We start from the raw sequence: 20,952 nt of genomic DNA, 5'->3' as shown, positions 1-20,952 counted from the left end.
TAAGGTTCGTTTTTTAATTTTTTTTGCAGAGATTTCATGGCTCGTTTTTGTTTATGATCATGATGTGCGGCTGGGTGTTCGTTGATTTTTGAATTGTGATTATGCATTTTCCTGTGTTTTTGTACAGTATGGGGTTTTTATTCGTCAATTGTGTTTGTGTTTATGCATTTTGATATTACATTGTTTTTTGATTTTTTTAGAGATTTGTAATTATATATACCATAGTAGTCATGTTTAGCATCGTAGACCTGTTGCATATACAGAATTGTGTCGGTTTGATTTTTTCAGAATTTTGTATTTGATATATACCAGAGTAGTCATGTTTAGTATCATACACCTGTTATATACCAGAGTAGTCATGTTTAGCATCATACACCTGTTTTATATTAGAGTAGTCATATACATATTTGCTTTTTTGAATTTGTTTGTGTATATTTTTTGATTTGTATTGGTATACACAAGAGTAGTCATGTTTAGCATCATAGATCTGGTGCATGTCAGTGTAGTTAAATATATGTTACAGTAGTCATATACAGTACTTTTTGTTTACAGGGCCAGAATGTCTACAAATATTGTACTAATAATGAGGTTTGGAGAATTATTTGGTGTGAGAAAATGTGTTACTTCCTTTGGATTTCAAGAGTTGGTTGGATACGTAAGGGCCAAATGGGGCTCGTTGCACCAGAACACCATGTCTCTCACGTATACGGTTGTTGGTCATGGGGAGGGTGTGTTGTGTGATGATGACGATGTGTTTTACATGCTGTCATTAGCGCGCGATATGTCTCTTGATCGTGTTGAAGTGAGTGTTAAACAAAGAGAGGGAGTTGTTCCTGATGTGGTATCAAGTGTATCATGTTTGTCTAATCGCACACAGCTGCATGACGAGGTTGCGTTCGAATTTGGTCAAGGTAGTGGAATCAATGACGTGCAAAATGCTGGAATGTGTGGTCAAACTCAGTTGATGAGTGCTAACTGGGCTGATTTGATCAAGGATGTTGGTCAAGTTTTTCGTGGAGGTGCTGTGGAGTTTAGGAAAGCTTTATGCATGTATTCGGTGGAAACTGGATTTGAGTTTACATACGTTAAGAATGAGCGTGTACGTGTCACAGCTGAATGCAGACACAGGACATTAAAGAAATGTATGTGGAGGATACACGCATCAGTTGAGAAGGCCAATGGTTATTTTTATATAAAGAAATTTGAGAAGCATCACACTTGTGGATCTTCTTTTGGGTCGTCAAGGCAGAATAGAATGACGTCTGACATTATTGCTAGTATGATAGTTAATTTGGTACGAGCGAAGCCAGACATGGTTGCTAATGATGTTGTTGTGGATATGAAGCTGAATTATGGAGTCGACATTAGCTATTATGTGGCTTGGAGGTCTGTCACGGCAGGGAAGCAACATGTTTTTGGTGATGATACTAGTTCATACTCACACTTACCGTCGTACTTTGAAGAACTTGGTCGTACCAATCCGGATAGCGTTTACAATCTTGACATCGATGCAGATACGATGAAGTTTCGACGTTGTTTTTTTGCTTTTGGTGCATGCTTGTCGGGTTTTAAGTCATGTCGACCGTCACTCTCCCTGGATGGAACATTTCTGCACAACAAACACAAGGGCATTTTGTTAACTGCAATTGCGCAAGATGGTCATAATAGTAAGTTTCTGTACATTTTAATGTGATGTATGACTATATATGACTATATATGACTATATATGACTATATATGACTATATATGACTAAGGCTGTTGTTGTTTCCTTTTTTTACACAGAATTGTACCCAGTTGCATTTGGCATAGTTAGTGAAGAATCTGATAGCAATTGGGCTTACTTTCTTACTCATTTGAGGGTTTGCATTGGCACGGATCGTGTGGTGACGTTTTTCTCGGATCGCAATCATGGTATTTTGGATGGGGTGAAAAATATATTCCCTGATTGTCTTCATATATACTGCTTGTATCACTTGCAATTAAATTTGTCAAGTAAATGTAGAGGTTGTCCATCTGGTTTTCGAAAGAAGATGGCTCATTTGTTTAATGCTTGTGCCTACGCTCCTACGAAATCTGAGTTTGATGTGCATATAAAGGAGTTTATAGAAACTGGAGGTACAAGGATTATAAATTTTCTAGCAGACCTTCCGTATAACAACTGGACTTGTGCACATTTTGAGGGGAATAGATATGGGCAGATGGCATCTAGTGTTGCAGAATCGTGGAATATGAAGATTGGCGGCATTCGTGGCCTGCCTATAACAGATGTGGTTGATGGTCTTAGGAGTATTATGATGGTGGAAATGTGTGTAAGGGCAGAGGAGGCTGCGGTTATGTCAACTGTACTTTGCACTCCCATTCAGGGTGCTGTTAATAAACTAGTACATGACAGTAGAGTTTTGACAACAAAGAGGGCATCGGAGTACATTTACGAGGTGCTTAGTACTCCAACAGCTGTTGTTGACATTCGCAACAGGTCGTGCACGTGTAGAGCGTGGCAAGTCAACGGTCTGCCGTGTATACATGCTGCGTGTGTTCTGTTCCATAACAATAATGATGGTTATGCATATGTTGACTACTATTACACGGTTGAGTGTTATAAAACCACGTATTCGCACAGTATTTATCCATTTGTCAAGCCAGATTTTGATGGTGATTTGCCTTTGGTTGGACCTCCAGATTATCATATTCGGCGTGGCAGGCCGAAGGTGAAGAGAATTCCTTCGAGAGGTGAGAAGGTTAAGAGGAAGATAAAATGCAGCTCATGCAACCGTATGGGCAATCACAACAAGAAAACGTGCAGGAGGCCTGAATGAGACTTGAGTGGAAGAGAATTGTATTTCAATTTCTTTTTTTCTTTTTCTACCGCCTTGAATTTGTGTGGAACATAGGTTGTGAATTTTTTTCTTGAGTTTCCAAGTACATGATCTGTTTTTTCGAGTAATGAATTTCGCTATTACTGATACATGTAAGTATAGTTTTCTGTGTTTGGATTTTAACACCTGCAGTCACTTTAGTCATATGAGTATTTACAACTACGGGGTCTTAAATAGTCATATGAATATGTGACTATAGGTGACTATGTAGTCACAGGTAGTCATATTGTCATCTGACCTAAAAATACAAATTATTAATAAGTAGTCACAGATAGTCATACGACTATGTGACTATAGGTGACTACATAGTCACAGATAGTCATATTGTAATCTGACCAAAATATGTAGATCATAAACAAGTAGTCAACGATAGTCATAAGACAATGTAACTATATGTGACTATATAGTCATATGTAGTCATATATAGTCACAATGTTAACTACAAAATAGTCATATAAAAGTACAACTACATAAGATTCTGTCTTGGTGCAAATAGTTTTACAGAAATAAAAGCTTCAATTAATAGGACTAATAATTGTCTAATTAATCTTGTAGTGGAGCAATGATTCAACAACGGACCTCCTCATGCAATCGACACCGGTCTCAGCGTCGTTGGTAACCAGTGGAATTTGGCGGAATGTGTTCCTTATAACAAACAGGACAAAAATACCACAATCCCTTGAATCATCTGCTTGTTGGGGTGAGTCATTTACCTCAAGCAGCGGTGCGTTTATGGGAATGGCGGAGATGTTAAACTTCCTTGCTGTGTTTTCGACATACATTTTCTGTGTACATGAATGAATTAGATATTTGTTTATTAAATAAGTAGTTGCTGGAAATAAATATTCAGTAGTTGTTTACCATGTCGGTGGCGTCAATCAGGTATGGGTCCTTAAGACCTTTGCGAGGATGTAATGAGTTGTAGAAACGCCACTCATTTGAATTTCTGTCCAATATTAACAGTGTCCAGTGGTTAGCCCCGGTTTGAGGATTACCGTCGGAGTGTAATGGGAAGATGAGGTATCTATGTTTGCTAACTTCTGCTGGTATGCGGAATGTTTTATTTTTGGACTGCCTCAACGATGTCTGTTAGAACTACTGATTAGTTACCACGGGAAAACATATACTTCTTTTCTATAAAAACAATTACAATTATATTATCGACTTTGTACCAGTAGCATGCTGGTGAACGTCATGCTTGTTCCCTTAAGCGACTCATAATCGCTACCTTCAAACAACCCTGCAGCTTGCTGATGTCCCAATATCTCGCAGTAAGCATCTATAACCTGTGATTGTACAGTGTTATTAAATTTGTGTACATAACGTGAGCAGGATAGGTTGTACAGTGTTATTAAATTTGTTTTTACCTCGCCGGAAATATCTTCCTTTCTGAGGATGATAAAGATGTCAGCCATCCGAACATGAATATTGCCATCTGGATTCTTCCACACTGTTCTACTGCATTTATAAACATTTTTTGAAGTATGAATAAGACATGTGATTGTGAAGTCATGGATAGTCATGGGTAGTCATATGACTATATGACTACTGTTGACTACATATATGAATAGTCATATAGAACTAGTCACTAATAGTCATATAGTCATATGACTATATATGACTGTATGAAGTAGTATAATATTTTCATATAGATGACTGGATATATGACTGTAGTTAGAGTTTACTTACTTCCCATGCACTATTTCATCTGCCATTGTGTTTATTATGGCCTTGTCTCTCACACTCATGCCGATGTATGGGTTGTATTTTTTGTATCTGAAATCCCTACGTGCTTTCTTGGTGCTACGTGGTGTGACTTCATGTTTTTTTGACCTTGTACGCTTTCCCACTGCAGATTTTGGGTCCTTTAGCTTGGCCTCGATATCTTCCTCACATATCTCAAAGTCGCTGTCCGAATGTATTGGTGGGCGCTCATCAAGTGCCTTTGCATATTCTGCACAATTAGCTTCCAACTCGGCTATCTTTTCATCCCGTTCTCTAATTTTATCAAGATGAGTTTTTTCAGCTGATTTTAGGAGGGTGATTTCAGCTTCCAAGAAGATTTTGGCTGCTGTGTGCTCAGGCATGTTTGTGAGTGAGATATTTTCTGCTTCAAACTCTTGTGTCAGTGAAAAAGGTTTTTCGGGTTGTACAGTTGTTGTAGCATTTGTCAACTCTTCAAGACGTTTGATGAGGGATTCATTCTCTGCCTTCAGTTCTGCATTCTCTTTGATTTTTTGTTGCAGCTCACTCTGGTTCGGCTGTGTTTGGGTCAAGATATTGAAAGATGGCCCATCATCATTGCTAAGCGCGACCTCGTCCTGTAGTTTTGCAAGTTGAAGAGCGACATGTGCCTTTTCGTCAACAAGTACCTGCTTGTCGTTTTTTAACATGACTATCTCCATTTGAAGTTCTTCTACGACAGCTTGCAGTTTCGACACTTGGGCCTCCTGTTCTGCCTTTTGTTTTGCTTCTACCTCCAACAGCCTCTTGAGTTCATCTGACGACTGCTTCTTTTTGTACCAGTTTTTGATTGGGACATTCTCTTCAGAATCAGAAGGAGTGGCAGAATGAACACTAGCATTGCTGTTGTTGTTATCGTTGTTTTGTTCATCGTTTGCATCGTTGCTGATATCGTCCAGGACCAAGTTTCCATCTAAGATTTGTTGTTCTTGCTCTGTTGGGATCAGCGGATTCTCGTTGACGAGTTGTGGATCGATATCGTTCATGTCTTTGCTGCTCAATGTAGATGCAAGCTCGGAGATATCCCACCGCCGAAATCTTGGAAAAGCAGAATCAGCCACTGGAGGGACGATTGATACACGCTCACACATCCAATACTGCGTAAATAAACATAAACAATTAGTCATATTTGTGAATGTTTATGACTGCAAGTGACTATAAGTGAATGTACATGACTGCAAGTGACTATAAGTGAATGTACATGACTGCAAGTGACTATAAGTGAATGTACAAGACTAAAAGTGACTATAAGTGACTGTACATGACTGTAAGTGACTATAAGTGACTATTCATACTTACCAGCACAAGTGGTATGCAACCACGGACTTTGTCATGTGTGTTTGATGTGTGGATTTGCTTAAACAAGAAATCCGTTATCCCCCTGGCCCAGTTGAAGTCATTTGTTTGGTCGATATCATCGCAGTATTTGAACATCCACCAAGCTACGATTTCAGCTGAAGTGTTGAAAAGGACGGTTGACATAAGGTGTAGGATTATTAATCTGACCACATCTTCAATGTCTTCATCGTCATCGCTATCTATGCACTGGAGAAGCTGGTGTTTCAAAGTTTTTTGGTGGAGCGATGGGTGTGCGGCGAATCTTCGTGCTGCGAGTCCTTGGTGCGGCTTCTTTGACCAGTCAAAAGTCATCCGTGTGTTGCCAGATTGGATGCCAAAGATTAACTTGCAATCTTGTGGCGTGATTGTAATATTTTTGCCTCCTATATGGAATGCCCTTTCTATTTTGCTGTATGACGTCATTATTTTGAAAGTTCCATTCTGTGTGCCTGCGACGTCATCTCTGCTGAGTTTGTGTTTTGCGAACGGTAGAACGAGATGGTAGAATGGGGTACGGCGAAGACATGCATAGTGAGGTGGTCGTAGGTGTATATCTTCGAAGAAGGTCACGATTGATCGCATGTTGGCTCGGTATTGTGTCCATTTTCCCTTCTTATGTGTGTCTATTTGTTCATTTGTTTCAGTACCTGCATAAAGATGTTTATATATATGTTAGGGTGTGAACATGACTGCTAATAAGTATTCTCGAAAACAACACTCACACACAAAACACACATGAGGTAGTAAGCAGGATGTAGTAAGAAGGAATGTGACTGCATATGCAAATATGACTATGCAGTACTACCCATGACAACAACACCAAGACTCAGGAAAAACACACAAAAGCTGAAGTATCTATGTGACTACACATATGGATATGACTATCCAGAACTAGCCACGACAACAACACTCACAACAACAAAAAACAGCACAATTGCTTCAGCAAAGGATGGATATGACTATATATGAAAACAACACCCACACACAGAAACAGCACAAATGCTGAAGCAGAGGATGGATGTGACTACATATGACTACATATGACTATGCATTACTACCAGTGACAGCAACACCCACAAACAAAAACAGCACAAACAAAACAGCATCCATGAATGTGAGCACATATGACAATATGACTACGAAGTACTATCCATGAAAAAAACACCCATACACAAAAATGCACAAAATCTGTGGCATGCATGAATGTAACCACATATGCAAATATGACTACGAATTACTACTAATGGTAACAACAATCAGACACCAAAATTGGATACATGACTACGGTTTTTTTACAAATTTGAAGTAGTGAGATGGTTGAAGTAGGGTAGTACCTGTTGATAGGTTTTCAGCCTGTGCCATTTTTTCCTTTCGATTACGGCCTGGAAAAAAAATTTTTGAAGGGGGTTTTAGGTACCAACGGAGGGGGAAAACAAAGTATGTTGTTGCATGTAGCCATAAACTTACGTTTTGCCGGTGTCTTCTTCGCCATTGATGGAAGGTGACTACTGTTGGTGGTATACGATTTTGAAGAGCGGAAGTTGACTAGAATTGCGGTTGTTTGGGTTGCTATCGACGAAGATGCCTAGCCTTCCTCGGTTGGGTTGCCGTTTCCGGTGAATCCCCGCAGTGAGAAGATGGGTGCGATTTTGCAGAGAGGAGGTTGATTTTTCCGGTGGTTTTTTTGGTAGGTTTTGATAGTGGAGGGACGGGTGATTTTGGGAATTGATTTTGAAATCTGTGTAATTCCGTATATGGGCTGGGTTTGGGGTTCAGGGGTAATTTCGGGTTTTTTTGGGCCAGGGGTGTATCTCAAAGAAAGATTTTTAGGGGTGGACTTATGCCTATATATTTTACATTCTAGGGGTGTATATCTAATGGACCCATTATATATATGGCAAAAATTAGTTAAGAGAAGGCAACCTATCTTCTCAAAACTTGTGGCATTTTTAGAATACAGTAGGTGTACCAACAAATTACTTCAATTTTAATGATTTAATTATTTCTCGATTAAGAGATTACGTAATTCTTTATAACTACAAAATATTGAATCAGAGCATATTACAGATTGAAGTAGAATAAAATTCATTAATTGGGGAAGAAGCTAAACTATCGAGTATTTATATGAAAATAGTTATCAACCTACCGTAAAACCTTGATAAATTAATAACATCGCTTAAATAATATTTATTTCCGGTTCCGACTTGGGGACAACGCACTAAATTAATAATTCCCTAAATTTATAAGATAATACACACTATTCGAAAATTTTAAGAAGCCCCATATAATATATAAATTAATAATGCACAAAAATAATTCTTAAATTACATGGTACATGTACAAATTTTATAGATATATGAAGGCTTAATAAAATATTAATTTAATTATCGTTTGTTTCTTGTTGAAGTTCACATTACCATCAATCTCGTCCCTCACTTTTCTTAACATGGTTAGAACTTTCAATATAGTTTTCTCATAACTCAACATAAAATTGTTATATATCATTGCTGCCTTAAGTGCTTCTGTTCGTGCAACGGGCTCTATATATAGTGCATTGAACTAATGGTACAATGAATAATATACAAGTAAAAAAATAAAAACTAAAATGTATTTATTGAAAATAATAATAAAAGTAATTTCATAAATTAATAAGTTATTAATTAATGTATAAATTAATAATTATTAATTTATCGATGAGTTAATATTTCGCTAAATTAATGAAATGTTGATGGTCCCAACTGTATTAATTTGTAAATGTTTAAGTGTATCTATTATCTGAACCGTAGGATTATAACATAAACTTAAGTACAACAGATCTAACTGCTAATATTTACACAAAATATAAAATACATTTTTATACTTAATACTCTCCCCTCAAGATGGACATGTTATATCTTTGATGTCCATCTTGGATTGAATGTATGAAAAATGTGGCAAGGGCAAAGCCTTGGTAAATATGTATCTTTAACTCGCATAAGTCTAATAGCTCCTTTCATTGATGTGTTCTATGACAAAATGACAATCCACTTTTATATGTTTCGTTCTTTCGTGGAAAGATGGATTGGAAGCTATGTGAACAATTCCCGGACATGGAAATCCTTGAGAAGTTGCTGAATCCAAAGAATTTCACTTGCCACGATAGCTAAGGCGTTTTAGATTTCTAAGAGATTAAGAAATCCCCTAAAAAAACACAAATGCCTATGGTGGATTTTCTTGTGCCTGGTGGGCTTATATTAGAATGATCTTTTAGAGCAGCAATGAGATTGAAATTTGGTCATGCAATGATAATATCATCAACATACATATACCAATGATGTAATAAACTATGTACCTGAGCCTTTAGTGAATAGAGAATATTCTGCCTTGGATTGCACAAAACAAAGTTGGATAAGAACTTGTGTGTGAATTTACGATTCCATTGTCTTGAAGCATGTCTTAAGCCATACCAAAGATGTTTCAAGCTTAGCTACAGGACTAAAGGTTTACGTAAAATCTACTCCCTCTAACCGAGTAAAACCCCTTGCAACTAACCTTCATTTGTATCTATCTATGGTCTCATCTGGCTTTCTTTTAAGTTTATTTACCCATTTAAAACCAATGACATGTTTATTAGGTATTATCCTCTGAGACTGTAATCTAGCTTCTTGCATAGCCTGAATTCATAAAGGATTCTTTACTGCATGTTTGTAGGTATACGGCTCACTTTCAAGAGCAATACTAAAAGTAAAAGCTTTGTGACATTGAGACAATTGATCATAAGAAATGTGATTAGAAATTGGTTACCTACAACGACATTTTTACACCGATAAACTTGCAAGTGAATAGGAGGTTTGATGGCCTTAATGGTCCTTCTCAAAACAAGCTGATTTCGAGGTAACTTCTCTAATGTATGAGTGGTACTAGTGACTGGAACAACTTCAGAGCAGATAGGTAAATCAAAAGTAGATAAGGATTGAGAAATATGGTGATCATAGCATGAAGAATGAACATGTTGAGATAAAGGCACAACATGTAAATCAGTGTTGCAACAAGAAGATTTAAAGGGAAACTGATCCTCGTAAAAAACCACATCTCTAGAATAAAAGACTGTTTTGGTATGAACATCATACAATTTATATCATTTAATACTAGAGGTCTAAACTGAAACTTGGGTCTATTTGCAGCCAAAGTGGATGTAAACACTAGACAACCAAAAATTTTAAGAGCAGTATAATTTACATTACAGTCACTTTATAAAGAACTTCATATGGAGACACGTACATTATGTAATATGCTAGAAGGAGTCCGCTAAGCTTCGATGGAGGCTTGAGAGTGAGATAGCCATGATTATTAAGGATGGAACAAGGAGAAAGTTTGAGGGTGCCATTGATTAATTGATGAAAGTTTGAGGGCTGAAAATAAATAAATATTTTATTCTGGTAATTGATGTATATTTGATGAATGGCAATTTCTGATACATATTTATAGGGGTGCAATTGGAATTGATGAAAGAGTGTTGGGAGTTCTGATTGGGGGGGTTACTATATATATACTTGTTTAAGACATAAAAATCTTAGGTAATGGATGTTTTAAAATAATTCTAACTGATATGAATTTGAAATCCACCACAATTAGGAAGTCGAACGCTAAAACGATTCTTGATTGAAATGATTTGAAATCTACCACAGGAGTGTAATTGGATCAGGTCGAGTCGAACGCATGTTTGTTCAAGCTTGTTTCAATTTGTATCAAGCTTTCAAAATTGTGCTTGGACAACTTTTTTAATTTGTCTGATAAGCAATCGAGTCGAGCCCGAACGAGTTTTAAACGAGCCAAAAGACAAATCAACTTAGAGTAACTTGATCGTTTGTACTTTTTTCCCCCCATTTTGTTCTAATTGAGCTCGAGCCAATCTGCATTGCTTATGAAATTAAAATTGTGATGGATATTTTAAATAAAATTTGACCAAAATTAATCTTTTTCTTTAAACTTATTTTTACCCTCCATTAACCCCGTATTTATACATTTGTAACCTACAAAGAAGCCATACATTAACAAAGTACATCAAGAATGCAACCTAAACAATATGGAAATGACGATCGATTCGAATACAGTTTAAAGCCGAAAGTCTTTCTAAGATTAGAAAATGACCGGAAACGAGTAGAATTAGTAATCCTTCAACCAAATAGATTGTCATTATCATAAGTTTTTTCATGCAGAAACAAAGACAGATTAATGTTAACAATATGCAAAGATCGCGTAAAATTACCAAAAAATACTTCTTAAGTAGTTGGTATCCCCAAGAAAAGCTACAAGTTTACGAAACTACGTAAATAAAGGGATCGAAGATAAATTACCCGTTTTCTTGTATAGATTCTGCGAATCAAAGTGTAGAAAACTTTACAAATCTCCCATTAAATTAGCCAACATTTACAAAACTCTCGTAGAACTCCATTTTGCCAAATCAAAAATCGAGATTTAGCCCAACGAAAACATCATCATCATCACCCCTTTCAAAAAACTCCACTCCACTACTACTCCCTACATTATTACCGAAAAATACTTCATCCACATTCATATTATGATGCCTTTCTCCATTAACGAAGAATCGAGCTTGATTGCTCTCAATTCTAAACCCTCTTCCCATCAACTTCTTCGAATTCCACGGTACTGATTTCTTCCTTCTCTTCCCCACCCCCTTCTCACCGCTCTCCACACACGCACGGTCGTTTCCGATTATACCCCTGCTTTCGGTTTTTCCACCATTGCCATCCAAATTATCACTATCTTCTTTGCTTTCGACTTGCTTCCTTTTACCACTACTACAATGATCCTGAAATCCCAATTTTTCAAAATTATTTTCAGCATCTTCTTCGGTACACGGAGTTTCGTCGTCGGAGATATCAACCACAAGCCCTCCTCCGTCGCCGGAAGAACCGTTATCAAACACCTTCCTTGCAAACGGGCCCCACAATTTCTCTCCAACAATTTCCTCGTTGCGAACTGCAAGCGGCACAAACCCAGGGCACAAGTAACCGCCCTTCTCCACCACCTCCGGCGGCGGCGGCTCTGCTATCGCCGCCGCGTGCAGCACTCTCCTGCACCCCTCGTTCGCGCACCTCAAGGAGCAGTCCTGGAAAGCCTTGTCGTATTCGTAGACGTAGTAGCAATAAGGGCATACCGTCCAGAAAGTGCCGCCGCCGCCGCCTGCGGCGGCGGCGGCGTCGAGGCTCCTCCTCAACTCGTCGTCGAACATCGCCTTCTTCGCAGGGTTCGACAGCACGGACCACGCGCTCAGGACGGCGGCAAACGCCTCGGGCGAAAGCGGGTACGGGTTATCTTTCGGGTTGAGAATAGGGGCTAGGGTTTTGAAGGCGGACATGATTCGAGCAGAGTCCGGCTCGAAGTGGGGGAGATTGAAGACGGAGTAGTAGTCGGGTCGGGTCGAGGAGATGTTCGGGGCGGATAGGACGGAGGCTATGGAGAGGATTTGGGTCGGGGCAGGGTGGTTCGGGTCGGAATCACGGGCGCGGACGGCGTACGTACGGCAGTCGTCGAACTGGCGGACGCTTAGGAAGTACTCGGCGGCGGTGAGGAACCGGCGGAATTCGGGTTTGGTACCCGGTTGCTGTTCGTCGGTACCCATTTATTTGTTTTGTGAAGAAAAACTGAAATAGCAGCGCGTTTGGGTTACTTGGGCTGCAATTAATAATAATTACTCCTAGTTAATTCATAATTGTAAAAGGGACTTCATAAATGCGGTTTCACTTACATGAATACGGTTTTAATTTTTAAAAAAAAATCACCTTTCTAGGGTTTGAAAAATTCTTAGTTTTGCCTATCTACGCCTGAAATTGGCGCGGAGTACAATGTTTCACGTTCAAAAGAGGAGCAGAAAAATATCATATATGCACATATTGGGCATGGGAACCACTATTCATGTCCACACTGAGAGTGGGACAGTAGTTTCCACGCTTGATATTTCGCGTGCAAAACACGAGACACATCTTATGATAATATGGTTTCGAAATGTGGAGTTTGAATGAAATAAAATTGGTACAAATAGGAGAATAGTCCTTAAAAGATTCTACTAAGTTTGACATCAAAGATTGAATGTCTAAAAAGATCATATTTGAAGAGTAGTTGAAAGTACAAAGGAATCACGAGAACAAACGTCAAACCACGTGTGTGTGCGTGTGGGGGGTGGGGGGTGGGGGGGGGGGGGGGGGGGGGGGGTGGGGGGGTTTAGGTGTGCATGACCTTTCATAATATGCATAGTTTCATAATACTCAATAACCAATCACAAGCTTCTCAAAAGTTGCATAGAAACAGCCCTACATATGCTAAACTATCTACAAATATATCCAAAATCCAATACAGCTCAACAAACAAAATCTACTTTTTTCCTCAAAAAAAAAAAAAAGAAAAAAAAAAAGAAAAAAAGAAAAGAAAAAGGTGGCACTAGAGAGATCAAAACTCCAGCAGCCGAGCATCGATACGCAGGCCCTATCAATTATCCACTCGTAGAGCACTTGAGCTTTCTCCGTGTAGCAAATACCACGCACGTGTAAGTTACACTCAAAGCCACAATCGATACACCAATGTAGACGCAAACCGTTGTAGCACAAACATACATATACCTTCACCAAAAGTATAGAAAAAAGAAATCAGTTTTGCTAGTGAGGAAAGTTCATAATCATTGCGAAAAACGAACAGTCAAAAGGGTTCATCAAATCTTGAATTAGCGGCGAACAAAAAAAAAATTACTTTGGGGAAAAGACGCTCCAAACGAATAAATGGTTCCTCATCAGTAGCAAAACGATTGTATACGCAACGAGAAGAATGGAGTTCAACACAAGTGGAACAAGACAAGGATAGCCGAGTGTCATCTTAAGAATATGTCCTAAATCAACATTTTCGTCGGAATTCGCAAATGCTCTAACATCAAAATCCATCAGCATGCTAAGAAGAGCTAACATAGGGGACGCATATGTGATGATGAACATCAATATACCGGAGATAATAGTCGAGTGGCTGGAAATTCCCTGATTGAATCATATTAATGTGTAGATTAGTTTTAAATGAAAATAAATAAATAAAAAAGAAACAATTATCATAAAAGTTAAAAAGAAAAGAACATACAATGAAAGCGCCGGCAACATCAATTGTAGCAAGAGTGTTGGTATTACCAAGACCAAAGTGGCCCGCCATTCCCACATAATATAGTGAAGCAACCTTAAAAAAAAAAACTCGTGACTTTTTTTGCCATAGAAGTAGTCGAACTATCACTATTGATTTTTAGCAACTTATATCTATCTATTAACACATACACAAAATAGAAGATCAACCAATAGCGGAATTTTATTTTCACGGAGGACAGTACTATACTACTCGGAAAATAACAATTTTTTTATATAAAATACTATTTTTTTTTATAAACGGAGGGGGTCATGGCCCCCCATGGCCCTATGCTGACAGAGGCTCTGTCACTGTGATCAAAACCCACCTAAAGGCCCTTTTTTACTTTTAGGAGAACAAAGTAATGTGATTTTGAACTTCCCCAATTTTTACATTTCACAAGTTAATCTCTCGGAATAATTCATCTATTTAAAAAAAAAAAAAAAAAAAAGGGATACTAATTACTAGAATATCTTGAGATTTATCTAACCTTAACCCATTGCTTGATGTGTACACCTCCCTGAGAGAAATAGCGTATGGTAGCCAATACTTGCACGAGGAGCAAAGCTGTGGGCATTGAATTTACGGGCTGTTGTAGCAGCATCTGTAGTAGACTCCAAGAAGACACGTAACACCACCCAATCACATATACAGCATCTCCAAAGGAATATTCTTTCGAAACGGGATCCAAGAGAGGCATCAACCATGGCAGAGCAACAAGAATCCCCACAGTAGATATCCCAATAAGTGCGTATATCATTTGTATCAATCTAGTATCATCTTGATTTGTCGAAATTTGCGTCAAAATCATCAACACGGGAAATAAATAAACCAGTAATAATAATAACACGACTGAAAAACGTCTTTTCGGCAGCTTTGCTAACAAAATAAAAGCTAAACATACGATAATAAAGATCACTGATAGCAGATGAAGGGAGTTTATATATACAGTCCCTTTTTTCTCGAGTAGTTTCGAAATGTCGGTAAGATAAGTCCAGTTTACACCACCTTGATGCCAGCCTCTGAGAATTCTTCCACAAATTAGAACTGCAATTATAGAATATATTCTATCGGAGCTTCCTCTACTCTGTTTGCCATTTGTGATTATTGACTGTATTGTTCTTCTGAGTAGAAGAAAATACAACGAAGATGTCATAAAATGCCATATGTATTGTTCTTCCTCGATCATAGAACTCGAACCCATACTTAAAACGAGGATAAATATTACGGCCACAATAAAACTCTCGTCCAAATGCCACTTGGAGTTGACTTTTTGGTCAAGGAGGAAAAGGAGACTCGTCAGTACCAAACAAGATAGTGCCATTGCAAATATTCCCAATGCGAGTAGACGAATAGGTTTCTGTAATACCATAAATAGTAAGGTGTTAGTTTTTCGATTTTCTTGGGGGAAAAAAAAAAAAAGAACTTTCGGATGTTGAATAATGTTCTACGTACATCTGTTGATCTGCTAGATAACCACTCGCTTGCAGTTCCAAGAAAATCACGGTATGCCAAAACTACGCTCATGTAGCCATCTTCATCAACAGATCTATTGAAAAAGACCAAAGAATGCACTAACTAAGGCTTCGCATTTTTAACTAGAGTTGTATTAAAATAAAATAAAATTTAAAACCTTGAGGAATTTTTGGATGCCCATGATCGATGAAGTGAAGCAGCAGCTAAATATGAGCAACAAAAACTTTCTGCACCGTCAGTTTTATCATTTGAAGAGTCACATGAGAATCTTGCACATCGAAACTCAGAGAAGTGGGTCTGAATTAGCCTTAGCAATTGCCATGAGTTTAACTCAAGTAACCTCAGCTGTTGTTCATCTGCTTTGATGAGGAAAATAATAAAGTTATGCACTTGATATTATTGCAAGCAACAACCAAAAATGGAAACGAAAAAAATAAAACCGAATAAAAAAGGACAAAACTCAACTAATATGAGATACTTTGTTTAGTATCGTTGATCCATAATGTATTATGACATGCAGATTTTGTCTTTTAGTTGGTAAAAGCAGGTTTTTCTGTAGGTCGTATTTTCGCAAGCATATTATTTGTTAAAGGAAGTAAATAGAACAAGTACTCTAATCATAAAGCAAATCATCAAAGGAGAAATATTTTAGGACTCCCCATTTCTTAAATAGATACACACATCAAGCATTTAAAATTAAGAGGCTTGAGGAGATGCAATATAATCAATGAAAACATGTTTTACGAAGAAAAGAAAAACAGATTGTAAAATAAAACCTTCGAGAAACGTGAAAACTTGTGACATCACAGTGCCAACATTGTTTACTGGGATTGGCACACCAAAGAGAAGCGCCACTGTTGAAGCAATGTCGACCTAAAAACCAATAATAAGACGAAAGATGCCAAAAGTATTATTAGCACATGGCTAAGCTATTTAAATTGTCGACCAAATTATTTTTTGATGCAATACTATCCCAGCTAAGACCTATATATATAATGAAGTCAAATATTTACCTGGTAAGCTTCTTTTCTGTTTTCGACATCACGGAATTTCTGTGCGCTTGCAAAAAGAGCCAAAGAATCTGTTTCTTCAAACGAAGAACCCCCATGATTGCCACTCTCAGTCATGCCATGATCGCTCACTATCATCTGAAATTCAAATCACAACAAGATATATTAGCACATATTTATATATTAGCATTGTCAACTGCATTTTACATCTGTGTCTCAAACATGTATACAGCATTTATATTTCCTTCATGTAGGTGTTTGACATTGTTAGAATAATATTTAGATCATTTCATATGTGTCGGTATAATATGTTTCTAACACGAAAAACGTTGCCTAGATAGCCCTGCTCTATGGATGCCACGATATCATAATGTAACATTCGAAGAAATGGCATGAAACTTTCAATCATACTCACTGCTATACTGAACTAGATCCTAGTTCAAACTCAAAAAATGTGACATATATTCTTCACTAGAGTAATTTTAAAAAATTAAATTAGTAATAATTTTTAGCCCTAGAAAATCGTGTAAGTTAAGTCTATTAGCGAGCATTAAGGCACAATTTGACTAAATAAACCATATTGGCTCATGCAACCCTAGAAATAGCTAACTATAAATACAGAATGATGCTAGTTGCGCACCAGAAATTCCAGATGATGAGAATAAAGCAGCACGAACCAAAAGTGTCCCTCCTTCGTCAACTTTGTGAGTTTGTATAATACTTGAGTGAATTTTTTTAATCACTTCGTCCATCTCCTCGAGTTTGGGTGCCATCAGAATACTGTCGAGAATTGAAAAAGAAAATGATTAGTATACATGATTTTACGTATATTAGAATATATATAGCAAAGCTGAAAGCTTTACCTATTACGCCCGCCAATATGCCCAACATGATCCAATCCAAGATAATGAAGAATCTGAAATGGTCAGATCCAGTCAATTTTAATGCGATAGCGATACTGAACGCTGAAATGATTTTTACACACCATAACTCTATTCATAAGACTCATTCGTCAATTCATATTCAAATGAAATACAAATAGAAAAGAACTTTCTAAGCTTAAATCTGACGAGACTCTCTGATATATATACCATTAAAAAATGTTGAAGAGAAGCACAACTCTTCATTCTGAGTTAAATCACTCACACTTTTTCTCTTCTAGACATCGGCCATCTCATTTTACTTTTCTTCTAAGATTGTATTCGTGGTATATTTTTTCATTTAACACATTTCTATCCTAGTCAATTAAATTTTCACAACTTTTCTTACCGAAACTTACGTGACATTCTTCACATAATTTCATCCTCACACTTAGCAGCAAAATATTCATATGAAAGTAAGTTATCAGTTGAGCTTTCAAAGGATGGGATTTACCAGAAGATCCCAGTCAGTACTGCCAAGCTCCTTATCCAAATGTCGAGAAACATTGTAATCTACTTGAATGGTGTCTTTAACCTGTAGTAAGATCCAACCCATATTACAGTCAAATTTCAACATCAATTTCCTTTCGCCTACCACACTTCAAGAAATTGAAATTACTAATGATGAATCTCGACTCGACAAATGTTTCTAAATTCTCCGTACAAGTACTTACGAAAAAACTGCTAACTCCATCGTGCCTGTCAAACATGTTCGGGAAAAGCTTAAGCCACGTTTCATCACCAAGCATCACCATTTTCCAGCCTATTCTGCGGAGCTGAGCTGTAAAACACCACAGTGTAGAGAGAGAGCCAAAAGTGTGAGTCCCGACTACATATTCATATAAAACGACAAACGAACACATCTAAAAACTAGAAACTAACCAATAATGTTATCATCCAAAAATGCTTGTGTGTTGAAATTAGAAGCAACATCCAAGAACCCTCCTATAGCACCCGAAACCATAGCCTGCTCGAATTCATCAACACTATTACATGGTTAGATCACAACATGCAAAGAGGATTAAATAAAATATCAATTTAGTACCTTCAAGCGAGGCATTGTAACGGTTGGCGGTGCAGCCTTAGCATGATAACCAATTGCTATTCCACTACCCAATAATGACTGTGTATAAGGCATAGCTTCCATAAAAACCTTCGGTGGAGGCTTCTCATTTCTTCCGAGCACAAATTCAGCCGGCAAACCATCAATAACCTAACCACAGCAGATTTCAACATAGCTAAGGTTAATTAACACTCGATTCTCGAATAGTTACACTTTTCGAGAAAATCATTTTTTTTCCAATGATAAGTTGGAAATTCACATACCATTAATATCAATCTATCGAATAACGGAGGAACGCCAGATAGTTCCTGCATTCACCGTGATTAAGCAACATAAGATTGTGATCCGAACTCGACAAAATTAACTGCGTATTTGCATTAGTTCAACCAGTATAACATACTTAAGGAAAACAAAATGTATAAACCCTAATTAGGATTCAACCAACAAATATCCCAATTTAACCCTAATCATAAATACTATAAACTAATTGAAATAATAAAAAGAATAAGGTCTGTTAAGCAAATCCCAACAAATGCTGACCTGGTATACAGATTTGAGCTTTTCAGGAGGCAAGGTTGAGATATTTTGAGCCGGATCAAACCCCGGTGGAGAAAAACTCTCCAAACCACTAAATAAAATGAAATATTTTCGGAAGAAAAAAAAAATCAATTTTGAGAAATAGGAGATGATTATTGAACAAAAAAGAATGCGATGAAGATTATACCTCATGCCGGAAAGAGTGGGCTTAACGGGGAAGAAGCCGACGATGAAAAGGGAAAGGCCGATAATTTGAATAATCACAGCTGAGACTGTGAATAATGTCAATTTCGCGCATGTTAATTTGTTGTTATTACTCATTTTCTCTAGTGGGCTTTGGTGTGTGAGCTTCTGAGCTTGTCTCTGTGCGTGTGCGTGTGTGTGTGTGAGAGGAGAGAGAGAGAGAGAGAGAGAGAGAGAGAGAGAAGTTTCTTTGCTGAAACTTTTGCTGTGAACACTGAAGACGACGAATAATTATATTTACGCTAAATTGCATGTCACCCCCTATAAACTTTTAATTTTCACTTTATCCTCTCGAAATTTTAAAAAGTGAACGCCACCCTTCAAAATGTTATACTTGTTGCGCATTCCCGTGCAGTTCCAATGGGTTATTAATCGGAACTGAATTTTTTTAAAACGTTGCCCTTTCAAATGTTATTTTTGTTGCACGTTGCTCCTTCAAAATATTATTTTTCTACACATTGCCCTTTAAAATGTTATTTTTATTCTGCAATACCTACCGAGAATTGACTTTTGGTGCAAAGTGCAATCAAATAATATTTCGAGGAGGGTTATCTCTCTTTTTAATTTTTAGATGGGAAACTGCCAAAATGAAAATTTTATTGGAGATGAAGTGTATTTTGTCATTATATTTAAGGCCCATTTATTTCCTGATCTAGTGATTTACTTTATTTTATTTTATGGATATAACTATTTAGTGGGAGCAAATGGGTTTTATCATTGTTTTCAAAAATATAATTTTGAGAAATATAAAGTAAATGGAGTTAAAGTGGGACAAGATGGTATTGAAAAAAAATAAGAGTTGGTTTAAGCTCCAAGTAAGGTTGTGAGTTCAATTTAAGATATGTTTTTATTTTTAAAAGTTGAGGGTATTTGTCGGATTCCGACTTGTTTTGGTATGGAATGAACTTATAATTACGGAATCGACACGATCATCAGATAATAAGGCTCCATTTGGTTGCCAATATATGATTAGCCAAGATAAGACTAAATAATTTAATGAAACTCAATTGTTTTGTTGGACCTTGGAAGGTCCAACAAAAAACATGCTGAAAAAGTAAGAGGAGTCATGATAACATAATATTTGCGGAACGACCCGATAAGTTATTGAGGATACCAAACATCCAACAAAATCCAATTATTTAGTTAATTGTGGCTAACCACCCCAACTAAACGGGGCCTAAATTTATAACTCTAGCCCATTCTCATTTTGGTCGGAACATATCTACTAATTATTCGATTAGAGTTAGTAAGTGGGATCTCGAACTAAAAAATAGACCCCGGAAGTTAATCAATGTAGGGATGGCAAATTTTATCCGCCCTATTGTCATTCCTAAAAAAAATGTATCTTGAGTAATTGCAATAATTGGGTTGATTGATATTCCTGTATAGTTGATGCCTTCTTAGTAATAGTGTTTGTAAACTTGGCCATTCAATCTTGTGAACTAATCGATTTGAATTTTTAACTTATTTAGGTGAAGTATCTAAATTACCCAAGTAATTCGAATTTAGAGGAGGAAAATAAGGGTTAATACTTAATACGAAAGAAAATAAGAAAAAGTTGGATAATAATTCAGGAAGCTTAATATTG

The 20,952-nt window shown here is 37.2% G+C and overlaps 4 protein-coding genes across 4 annotated transcripts; 1 reads left to right on the top strand and 3 right to left on the bottom strand.

The window, feature by feature from the left end:
• The first annotated feature begins 583 nt into the window (after positions 1-583).
• LOC105965829 (uncharacterized) lies at positions 584-2,817 on the top strand. The gene is made up of 2 exons (XM_088825964.1): positions 584-1,667; positions 1,784-2,817. Exons 1-2 carry the CDS (start codon positions 584-586, stop codon positions 2,815-2,817), a joined length of 2,118 nt encoding a protein of 705 aa, XP_088682090.1.
• A 1,217-nt stretch (positions 2,818-4,034) lies between these two features.
• LOC105955860 (uncharacterized) lies at positions 4,035-7,837 on the bottom strand. The gene is made up of 6 exons (XM_088825963.1): positions 7,426-7,837; positions 7,293-7,340; positions 5,920-6,605; positions 4,567-5,717; positions 4,245-4,335; positions 4,035-4,163 (listed from the first exon to the last, which is right to left on the bottom strand). The coding sequence occupies exons 1-6, from the start codon at positions 7,448-7,450 to the stop codon at positions 4,035-4,037; spliced, it is 2,130 nt and encodes a 709-aa protein (XP_088682089.1). The 5' UTR covers positions 7,451-7,837.
• A 3,365-nt stretch (positions 7,838-11,202) lies between these two features.
• Positions 11,203-12,625, bottom strand: LOC105955847 (uncharacterized). Its single transcript, XM_012979648.2, has one exon. The coding sequence runs from the start codon at positions 12,581-12,583 to the stop codon at positions 11,402-11,404; it is 1,182 nt and encodes a 393-aa protein (XP_012835102.1). The 5' UTR covers positions 12,584-12,625; the 3' UTR covers positions 11,203-11,401.
• Positions 12,626-13,198: 573 nt separating this feature from the next.
• On the bottom strand, positions 13,199-19,532 carry LOC105955881 (Alkaline-phosphatase-like family protein). The gene is made up of 17 exons (XM_012979681.2): positions 19,309-19,532; positions 19,125-19,212; positions 18,848-18,892; positions 18,567-18,734; positions 18,404-18,488; positions 18,196-18,302; positions 17,976-18,056; positions 17,465-17,517; positions 17,279-17,381; positions 16,605-16,739; positions 16,368-16,464; positions 15,749-15,947; positions 15,571-15,664; positions 14,606-15,475; positions 14,080-14,172; positions 13,705-13,982; positions 13,199-13,577 (listed from the first exon to the last, which is right to left on the bottom strand). Exons 1-17 carry the CDS (start codon positions 19,440-19,442, stop codon positions 13,451-13,453), a joined length of 2,757 nt encoding a protein of 918 aa, XP_012835135.1. The 5' UTR covers positions 19,443-19,532; the 3' UTR covers positions 13,199-13,450.
• Positions 19,533-20,952: the final 1,420 nt, after the last annotated feature.

The sequence above is a fragment of the Erythranthe guttata genome, chromosome 11 (assembly GCF_056151865.1).
Source record: "Erythranthe guttata isolate IM_541 chromosome 11, IM_541, whole genome shotgun sequence".
Taxonomy (NCBI): Eukaryota; Viridiplantae; Streptophyta; class Magnoliopsida; order Lamiales; family Phrymaceae; genus Erythranthe; species Erythranthe guttata.
Note: the sequence above shows the minus strand (reverse complement) of the source record. Positions and strands in the feature narration are given on the sequence as shown.

Excerpts from the sequence above, each read along its gene's own strand:
- LOC105965829 (XM_088825964.1), top strand. The coding sequence starts at position 584 with ATGAGGTTTGGAGAATTATTTGGTGTGAGAAAATGTGTTACTTCCTTT. Across the intron at positions 1,668-1,783 it reads TGCGCAAGATGGTCATAATA|AATTGTACCCAGTTGCATTT; the intron begins GTAAGTTTCTGT and ends TTTTTTACACAG.
- LOC105955860 (XM_088825963.1), bottom strand. The coding sequence starts at position 7,450 with ATGGCGAAGAAGACACCGGCAAAAC. Across the intron at positions 6,606-7,292 it reads GGCTGAAAACCTATCAACAG|GTACTGAAACAAATGAACAA; the intron begins GTACTACCCTAC and ends ATCTTTATGCAG. Across the intron at positions 5,718-5,919 it reads GTTGCATACCACTTGTGCTG|TATTGGATGTGTGAGCGTGT; the intron begins GTAAGTATGAAT and ends TTATTTACGCAG.
- LOC105955847 (XM_012979648.2), bottom strand. The coding sequence starts at position 12,583 with ATGGGTACCGACGAACAGCAACCGGGTACCAAACCCGAATTCCGCCGG.
- LOC105955881 (XM_012979681.2), bottom strand. The coding sequence starts at position 19,442 with ATGAGTAATAACAACAAATTAACATGCGCGAAATTGACATTATTCACA. Across the intron at positions 18,893-19,124 it reads AGCTCAAATCTGTATACCAG|GAACTATCTGGCGTTCCTCC; the intron begins GTCAGCATTTGT and ends CGGTGAATGCAG. Across the intron at positions 13,578-13,704 it reads TGGAGCGTCTTTTCCCCAAA|GTATATGTATGTTTGTGCTA; the intron begins GTAATTTTTTTT and ends CTTTTGGTGAAG.